Raw genomic sequence first — 10,121 nt, 5'->3', positions numbered from 1 at the left:
AGGAAGAGATGAGAGGTGGAGGCGTCTTTGGGACATGGAGCTGCCCTGGATGGTGCTTCAGGGGCAATCACCGGACATTGTAAATCCTCACAGGGCCCACTGGATGGAGTGGGGGAGAGTATGGGCCATGATGTGGACCATTGACCATGAGGTGCAGAGGTGCCCAAAGATGTACTTACCAAATGCAATGGATGTGTCATGATGATGGGAACGAGTGTTGCTGGGGGGGGGAGAGGTGGGGTGGGGGGGTGGGGTTGAATGGGACCTCATATATATATTTTTAATGTAATATTATTACAAAGTAAATTAAAAAAAATAAAAAAATTAAGAGAATATGAAAATAGCTCATTGACATAGTTTCATATTTCACACTGCAACTAACCTTTAAGAAGCTATCATTTATTTGTAGTATCAAAGAAGAATATCCAGAAAAATAGTAGAAAAATCTATCTAAATACTACTCCATATTCCATCTACATAGCTGTGTGAGACTGGATTTTCTATGTATCTACAAACCAAAAAGACATATTACAATAGGTTGGATACAGAAGCATATATGAGGCTCCAGCTGCCTTCTAGTAAGCCAGAAAACAAGGAAGTTTGCAAAAACAAAAAACAATATCTCTTTTCTCACTAAATTTTTTCTGGAAATAGTTTTACTGAAATATGTTATGGATATTAACACATAATGGGTCTATATTATTGCCTTTAAGTGAATTAGTATGTAATTGTTTTTAGATTTTCAAGTTTTACTTTGGAAGATAGTAAATATCAATAGGATTTAACCCACATAAGTAGAAACACTTTAGCAACTTCAACAAGTTTTAGAGTACAGGTCTTGAGATCACAATCACTGGACTGGGATAACATACCTGAAAAATGGTAAAGCCAGTTCTCATGTCTGTCTGGCTCCCAAAGCCATGTTCTTTCCATGGCACACTGTTTCTTACTCAGCATTAAGAATTGGGTCCCTAAAGCTTTAGGGTTCCAATTAGGGATTCAAGGTGATTCTTCTTAGCTACAGAATAAAATCATCTTATGCCATAAATAGCAATTTATTATGTATCACATATAAAGCCCAAATAGTTGAGATTAAGTTCTTTATTAGTTTTCAAAAAAACAAACAAACCAGAGGTAATTCTCATTCTTTGGCTCTGGGCTTATTTTTCACACCCTCGGGGCTAATCCCCAAGAACTAAAGTTGATTTTGAGGAGGGGCAGCTTTGCTGGGTGACAGTCTCAGCAGGAAATCCTGCATGCCCCTCCTTAGCATTGCATTCTCAGCAACTTCCCTCAGGCTTCTGTGCAGCTTTTCCATCTCCTTGTATTCACTCTTGACATCTGCAGAAGAGCAGACAGCATGCATTTCAGAAAGGTCCCCAGAAAAACAAATCCCCCAAAATCCAGGTATGTACTGGTTCTCCTGCCCCAGAATGTGAGATCTGGGATGCTGCTTAGATAGTGGATAGTCCAATCCCCTTGTCTGATAAATAACCAGAATCCAACCAGGCATTGCTGTTATTGCTTTAAGACACATTTCAGCTGGGGGGTCAACCTTGAAAGAAACACAGACCTATCCACTTAAAAAAACAACAACTGGGAAATCACTGTGCACCTTTACTAAGGCCTCATAAGAACTGTGTGGAAGGAGAGACCCAGCACATGACACAATAACCCTCCCCCAAGCCCTCCCCAGGTATCTCTCTCCTCCTCTCAGGCTCGGTTCTTCATAAACTTGGTCTATTTGGGAATCCCTTGTTTTCATCCAGGATCTACAGCCTAATTACAGCCTCTCTGCAGGAACACTTCAGGCTGACCTTGGGGCTGTCTGCCTGCTCTTGGACCCAAATCTGCTCCTGAACATCTTTCTGACCCCCCTTGGCTCTACGTGCCACGGCCCATGACTTGACCTGGCTCAGAGCCTGGCCTGCGATGGGCCTGGAGAGCAGGAGGGGAGTGAGAACCCCGAGTCTAGTTGTCCTGCTCCCCATCTAGAAGGCCTCCCTCCTCTCAGCCTCTTAAAATTCTTCTGGGCTCTATTCTCAGACCCCAAGTACAGGAGGCTTCCCTAAAGCCCTGCCCTGAATAACCACTCTTGTCTGAACTGGCCTACCTCCCTCAGGTTTTTGCTGAAAAGTGAGACCACCCCTGACAACCTTGTCACCTACTCCCAGCAGTCCCTCTCCTTTCCCTGCTTTATTTTTCTCCATAACCTTTACCACCATTGGGCCTGCCAGATATTTTACTTATTACAGTATTTTGTTTATCCCCGCTGAGCTGTAAGCAATGTGAAGGTGGGCATTTTTGTACTGCCGGGCCCTCATTTTCTAGAACACTGTCTGAGACCCAGGAGGGGAAGACAATTCCTTGTTGGGTGAGTGCTTATTACCCAATATTGTTATTTACATTCCTACACATATTGTCTCACCAACCAGGTGATAAGCCCCTTGAGAGCAGGGACTGTTTTTTATAGACCATTTTTGTCCTTGGCACCTGTCACAGCACCCTCTACAGAGAATACGTTTCTTATTGACAGTGGTGGGGGGGGGGGGGGGGGAGAAAATAACGTTAAATTATGACAGGAGCAATTTATGTCAAATTGAGGGGAATATTTTCTATATGTGAGATCTGTATAATTAGAAGATCTTTTGGTGAGTAAGTCCTTTAAAGAGGACACAACTGGATGACCATCATCTTAAAAGTTTAGATTGCTGTGAAGACATAAACAAAAGATCAAGAGATCAATAAATTATAGTGTGGTGGTGTTGTATCGCTTTCCCTGGAGACCATTAAGAATGAGTGAGGCACCACCCAACCATTCAGAGATGGGACAATGAGGATTTCCAGAGAGACAGGTAAGTGCAGGGCACATACATAGACCAGCAACTGTGGCTCTTACTTTGTAAACAGTTCTGACCACTTCCACCCTGGTTTACTTAGAACTGGAATCAGATCTATTTATTTTTTCCCTATCAGGTACCTGGGGACATGGCTCAGAATGTCAAAGGCATAAAAATAGAATACAAAGGAAGTCTGCTGCTCCTCCCTGTTCCCAGATACCCTGGTCTGGAGACAACAGCTTCCAGTTTCTTGGGTATCCACAGAGATTTTCATGCATATGCAAACATACGGATATGTATTTCAAATGCTAGGAGATTGCATGCATATTTTTACTTTGATTTTTTTCTCTTGACAATATATTTTGGAGGTTGATACATATCACTGCATATAAAGCTGCCTTATTCATTTTAACTGTTTAATTTAGCCTTCAATTAGATGTACCTAATTTAATTAACCTTGTACATATGCCACTCTACCATCTATGAGGACATGGACAGGATAAACTCCTGGGAGTAGGACTGCTAGCTGAAGAATATGCACAGCTTTATTTATTTATTTTTTTCTAGAAACTGCCCAGTTGCTCTTCCACCAGTTTACACTCTCACCAGTAATGTGCCTTGAATCCTCCCACTAACTAACAGACATTAAGCCAAGTCCAAGGCCTCTGAGCCAGAGGAGTCTGCTGGGTGGACTGGTCAGCTGTGTTTCTGCTGGGTGCACCCAGAGGATGACCCACTTGTAGCCTTCTGTGTGCCAGACTAGCAGGGAGCCTGGCGGAGGGCAGGGCATCAGCCCACATGGAGCTGGTGTTGCATTCCCAGGCTCCTGAGGATCAAGGGACAACTTTCCAGTAGAAACCACCATGAGAAAGATAAGGTTTTTCCTGAGAAAGCGTCAACTTAAAGGAAAGCCTTTATGGAGAGAGCAAAGCAGAGCTGTGGAAAGAGGATAGATTTGAATCTGCTACTTCCTGGCTACACCCTCTCTGAGTCTCTGTTTCTACCTCTGCAAAATGGTGCCATGGCATCGACCTCTGTGAGGTACTGAATGTGAGAGCTGAATGTGGGAATTCAAGGAGATGTGTAGAAAGCCCTGAGTATAATGTTTAGTCTCAGTTGGTGCTCAGGAAAGGGTGGTGCATTTGTGTGGTCACCATCATGTCCATTTCTTGTCAGGAAATTCTTCCTAATCTAATTTTAAAAAACTTCAGTAAGGAGCTACATAGCTAGGTGTGTCTGCATGATCATCTTATATGCAAAGGTTTTATGTATTTACCTGTAAGTTCCTTGTAGAGACCATCTCGCTGGGATGAAGCAAGGGCCAGCATGGTGGAAATACTGCCCTTGACCTTCTCAATGATTCCATTCTACATGACAAAGGATGTCCATTCTGTTAGAACACCAGGGCCAAAGGGAAAGTGATTCCTACAAAAGGGACCCCACCCAAACCTCCAGCAGGAGGGGATACAGAGTGCAGATTACCAAATCCTAAATATACTCCAAGGGTCAGTTCCCATTTAGCCCAGGAGTCATCAGGGCAGCATTTCTGTGTGGTCTAATGTGTCTCAGCATCTCCCCTCCCATCTATTCATGGGGGATTGTATCTCAGGTACTGATTGACCGAATTAGGACCTAATAAGGATGCATCGGGACAGGGAGGAGAGAACAGGAACAACAGAGATGGAAAAATAGGAAAAGAGCTGGCCATTAACCAGTCATGCATCTAGTAATTGGTTAAGTGTTAATTATTGAGTGTTTGCTTTGTGCAATACACCATACTTCATGCACTGGGTTCTTCTTTCCAATTGCTTGAGAAATATCTTCTTGCTAACCTCAGTACTTTTATCAACTGAAACCATTTTTTCTTCATCTAACCATTTCTTGCTTCTCTAAAAAACACCTGACTCCTGGCCTGGCAGAGCCAAGTTTTAAATCTAGACTTCCTGATTCCAAATCTTATGATTTTTCCTCAACACACCAAATCAGGGGCCCAAAGCTCTTGTCTCAGATCTAGCTTTTAGCCTTGAGCTAGTATCTTAACCCCCCTGGGCCTCAGTTTCCTTGTCTGTAAGGTCAGGGAATGGGACTAGGAATTCTCTATGGTCTTGCCCAGTTTTAACTTCCTACATCTCTGTGGTTTAAGATAGACTGCAACTGGTCAATTGTTTCTTTGGGCACCTTATATCCAATTTCCATGTACTACCATGGGACTGACTATTGTAGAATTCAGCCTGCTTTTTGCATGTACTTGTAAATTATGGGATTATGTTAAGTGACTAAAACTAATCTGCTACTGGTAAATGAGATACCTCTTGGCCTCCTCCAAGGGAAATTACATCCTTTGTATTGAGGAAAAAAGTGTCTTCCAGAGCTGCAGTGGTGGGAGTAAGGGAGGGGATTGGGCAGAAGCAGGTTTGGGATGTTCCTGGAAGGCTGGTTCAGGGGTATTCTAAAATAGCAGCAAGTAAGGAGCCTTAGGTGACTGTGAGGGGGGGTCAGCTCAGCCTGGACTGAGGCAGAAAAATTTGGAGACTCACATGGTCAAGGAGAAGGCCAAGAGTTGCTTAGACTCTGACAAAGAATTTATATTTACATTCCTTGGGGGATGGGAGGGCAAGCCCAAAAATCCTGAGCTAAAGCAAGATAGTCCAAACACACCTGACAGAGATATTTAGTTCAGAGGAAGCAGTTAGGAACTGTCTCCTGAGGCAGACAAAATGAATCCTAAATCTAGGCACCATAACTGATTTAGACATTTTTTTAATGACTAAAATTTTGTGTAGATGAGGGATTTCTCTCCTTAAAACAAATCAGTCTTGAGATTTTATTTATTGTTGGAACCCTGAAGCCAGGTTACCTGGTCCCAAATCCCAGCTCAATCATTAGCTGCAGGACCTGGGGATATACCTCTCTATGCCTTAGTTTTCTTATCCATGAAATGAGAACAATAATATTACCTATGTCACAGAGCTGCTGGGGGCTGAGATGAGCCTGTTGATGAAAAGGGTTCAAGTCCTAGACACAGGACCAGGTGTCATCAGAATTGTTACATGGATGACTTATCAGAGAGGAAGGGCACAGGGGACATGGAGAGACTGGGTTTGTGAAGCCACAGCCCCAAGTGAGAGCCCGACTCCAGCACCCATGGAAGTGAAGCAAGAATGCTGAGCGCTGGCAGGCCTCCTTCCCTGCATCCTGGGCATGTGGGGCCCACTTAGGAGAAGCCATCTGGCTCTATATGGACCCACATAATGACTATTTCTTTCAGGTTTTGTCCCTGCTTCTTCCACCCCACAGTGCACTCCCTGTTTTAGATGCAGGTTACCTTCAGCAGCTGAAATTGGAGCTGCATCCTCTCTTGAGCCCTTTCAAACATGCCCTCAGCCACCTGCCGGTCCACCTCTCTTCTGATGGCATCTTTCGTTCTCTCGCAGGCTTTTTTGCCAGTGATCTGAGCTGCCTCTGGCAAAAACAATAGCCACAGTCACATCATAGCAGGGACTTACTTAGATATCTTCACATCAGGGAAAAAAATATATGTGTATACCTGTACATATATGTACCTATATACATATACATATATATGAAGTAAATAGTACTTTCAATTTTCTGGACTATCATTCAGAAAATTTAATGCTTGAATCAAGCAGAAATTTTCAAAATCCAGTCCCTTCCCCTCTTCCCTACAATGGGGCCACTGAAACAAAAAGGGTCTGGAAAGTGAATTTGCATATACTTAAAATAAGAATGATAATGAGATCATGGATTTTGGAGTCTAATTAGCTGAGATTCAGCATGGAGAGGAGAAGCAAGGTATCTAGATAGGGAAAGATTAAAGGGGCTCATTAACGACCTTTCCTCAGGCCCTTGCAACGATTAGGACTTTGAGGAAGGAGGACAAAGCTTTGAGGGGGGAGCAGCAGTAGGGAAGCTGACAGGGTTGACAGAAAGCCCCCAAAGAAAGCAGCGATGCTGCTCTCTTGGGATCGCACCTTCATAGCAGGACTTCAGGTCATTCTGAACAGAGGTGGTGAGAGACTGGTAAATCTTTCTCTTCCTTCTGAGGATGTATACCTCCAGGCCTCCCAGGATGGCGCTTACCTGGGAAGCCAGGTTAAAAAAAGCCATTTGCCCCACTTCCTTCAAAGGAAGTAGGTGGGTGTTCCCATGTGGCAGCAATTCCCCTGCCTTATGTCATGGTTGGTTGTCTCCAGACTGTCTGCACTATTGGGATGCAAGCTTTTCATGGACCAGAACTTTGTCGTAAGCCTCTTATAAACTAAATGTACTTCCTACAGCACCTGGCAGTGATGGACCACTTGGTAAATATTTGCTGAGTTGAACTCAAGCATGTGCAGGGCAACCTTGAATGGGATGATCCAGGAACATGCCCTTTTGTGTGGGAGGCTCAAGCTATTTCTCTAGTGCTGCCATGTAAGTCAGGTTGTGCCTGGAAGAAAGTAAGCCATGGACAAGAATGTTAAGGACTTAAAACTAAAACGTGGATACTTTAACTTCTTTCAGTTTCCCTACTTTGAATGATATTTCCTATCCCTGGCAAAAATGATGGAGACATTAATGAAAATGTTAAACTTGATTCAAATTTTTGTAAAACTAAGGATTCTTTGAAGATTCCCCCTGTGAAATGAGTCTACTTTACCAGCATAGCATTTACTATCAGTTTCTTTCCAGTGGAAAAAAACTTGCTCTGGGTGTCCACACCTCTGTAGCAGTCTGTCCCTCTTCCCTACCCCATTATGGCTTGTATCTCATAGCTCCTCCTACAAGTACTTCCAGGACCCAGAAACCCCTGGGAAATAAACAGAAGATAAAGAGACAAACTCCCAAAGCCTACTGGAGAGAAAGCCACTACTCAAACTTGCTACCTTCTTCATTTTCTAAGCACCTTACCTCCTGGATTAAGAAACTTTTTTTCCCACCATCACATTTCCAGCCATTTCTTATACCAATTTCCATCATTTTCTCCTGCAGCAAGTACTTAAAAGCATCTATGTGAGGCATCAGACCTGAACCAGAAGGGTTCCCAGCCCTACAGAAGAAAACAGAGCAAAATGTTAAGAGACAATAGTGGCTACTGTGAGGGTTAAACAAATAGAAACTAGCTGGTGGCCTTGAATACATTTCTAAGCAAATGGAAGGGGGTTGGGATCTAACAGTTATCAAATGCTAATAATGTGCCAAGCACTGTGACTGTCCTAAGTCCTTGACTTAGGAAAAAAAAACTATGAAGTTGATGTGATAATCCCCATTACATATTTGAAAACTGAGGTTCGGAAAGGATTACTGATCTGTCCAAGCACACATAGCTAATAAATGGCAGAGCAGAAATTATCTAGCTTCAAAATTCATAATCTTTCCACTGCCCAGTTGTTTCTACTTGAAAGGGTGGAACTTGACTTACACTTTAAAAGATGGGTAAGATTTAGGGAAGTGAAAAGAAGGAAGAGTTATTCACCGTGGGGACAATATAGTGAACAAAGTTTCAGACCATCCCAGCAGTAAGAAGCAGCATGTTGCAGAGGAGAGAGCACAGGCTTTAAATTCTAGCTACTTATGAGCCAGGAGACATTGGAAAAGATGTGTAATTCCTCCAAATTTCATATTTTCCTATATAAAAAGACAGAAGCCACTTTATGGGGTTATTGGGAGGATTCAATGATACAATGAATGCAAAGTGCTGAGCACAAAGCCTTGCACATCACAGTAACTCCTTCCCAGCAGGCTGCCTAAAGCAGAGGGCAGGAACTAGGCTACAGGGCAGGGAAAGACTGGAAAAGGCTGATTGGAGCAAGGCAGAAATGTCTTAAACAACACTGTAAGGCATTTGGAATTTATCCTACAGACTTCTAAACAGGGGTTGGGTCAGCATAGATAGAATGGTGTGATCCAAAATGCACATTAAGAAACTGTCAGACCTTGAATAAAAGGGGGAAATGGTAGAGACACATGAGTTTATATGGCTAAGAAACTTCAAAATGAGTCGGGAGGTCATCAGAGGGGTCATGCTTACGCACATCTCAGCAGGATCCCAGAGACAGCCAAAGTAGATACAACCCCAGGTACTGGTGCACCTGAAGGCTACAGAAACACACAGGTTCTACAGTCATGGCAGAAGCTCTGGAGTTCAGTGCCTTGCCAGTGGGCCCTACTTGGGAATTTGTGCTCCTGAGTGTGATGGAGCTGGACTCAGATGTGACCTCTCTGTGGTTGGCACTGGGGTTGGTATATGCTCAGGAGACTTGAATGTCTGGACTGTCCATGTGCCAGCTGGGCCCTGAGCCTCAGCAGAGTTGCAACACCTACTCTCCAGTTCATTGGACACACCCTGGTCAGCTAACAGGGAGGTGAGGATGATCAACCACCACACCAAGGAATTGAGAGTGCCTACGCCTGCAAGCAGGAGAATCACATCCATCAGCCATATGGGATCTAAGCCCCTTCTTGATTTACAGGTGGAGTGGACATTGCCATCCCAGGGTCCACAAGATGGAGGAATAAAATATGGATTAGAGTGGACTCACTGGTATTCTACTATAGAACTATTGTGGCTCTAGCATTGGAAGAAAATACATCATTGATGTGGAGACAGTGGCCATGGGAGTTGCGGAGGGCAGGGAGAGGGAAGAAGAGGTGTGATATGGGGGCGTTTTGGGGACTTGGAGTTGTCCTGAATGATATTGTAGGGACAGATGCAGGACAGTATATACCTTGGCATAACCCACTGAATGGACTTGGGGAGAGTGTGAACTACAATGTAAACTATAATCCATGTGGTATAGCAGTGCTCCAAAATATATTCACCAAATGCAATGAATGTGCCACACTGATGAAAGAGGTTGTTGATGTGGTAGGAGTGGGGGAGGTGAGGAGTGGAGTATTTGAGAACCTCTTATATTCTTTAATGTAACATTTTATGTGATCTATGTATCTTTTAGGGAAAAAAAGACAATAAAAATTAGCTAAAAAAAAAAAAAGAAATTGTCAGAAAAGCAGGGGTGGAAAATGTGGTTGTTGAGTAAGGTACAAGTAAAGGTAGGAAAATGGATCAAGAAGCAGTGGGGGATTGACCATATAAACTCCAGAGGTGACAGAGAAGGGAGATTGGGGACAGCCCACTACATTTAGAAATTGAGAGATTCTGCTTCTGTTGATGGAAAAAGGAACTGGAAGCCGGGGGGAGGGAAAGGGGGGCACCAAAAAGTTACACCCTCCCTAACTCATGCCACCTCTGTGAGCATTCAGTGTGTCAAAAACATACAG

General features: G+C 43.5%; 1 protein-coding gene across 1 annotated transcript in view; it reads right to left on the bottom strand.

The window, feature by feature from the left end:
• Positions 1-1,086: 1,086 nt before the first annotated feature.
• LOC101432161 (nuclear GTPase SLIP-GC) overlaps positions 1,087-10,121 on the bottom strand; it is a 59,965-nt gene continuing 50,930 nt past the window's right edge. The window contains exons 15-19 of the mRNA XM_058287872.2: positions 7,752-7,890; positions 6,833-6,941; positions 6,166-6,302; positions 4,117-4,207; positions 1,087-1,341 (exon numbers count right to left, since the gene is read on the bottom strand). Of these exons, the coding sequence (XP_058143855.1) occupies positions 1,196-1,341; positions 4,117-4,207; positions 6,166-6,302; positions 6,833-6,941; positions 7,752-7,890 (622 nt within the window). The 3' untranslated portion in view covers positions 1,087-1,195. The remainder of the gene's footprint in view (positions 1,342-4,116; positions 4,208-6,165; positions 6,303-6,832; positions 6,942-7,751; positions 7,891-10,121) is intronic.

This window comes from Dasypus novemcinctus, chromosome 25 (assembly GCF_030445035.2).
Source record: "Dasypus novemcinctus isolate mDasNov1 chromosome 25, mDasNov1.1.hap2, whole genome shotgun sequence".
Taxonomy (NCBI): Eukaryota; Metazoa; Chordata; class Mammalia; order Cingulata; family Dasypodidae; genus Dasypus; species Dasypus novemcinctus.
Note: the sequence above shows the minus strand (reverse complement) of the source record. Positions and strands in the feature narration are given on the sequence as shown.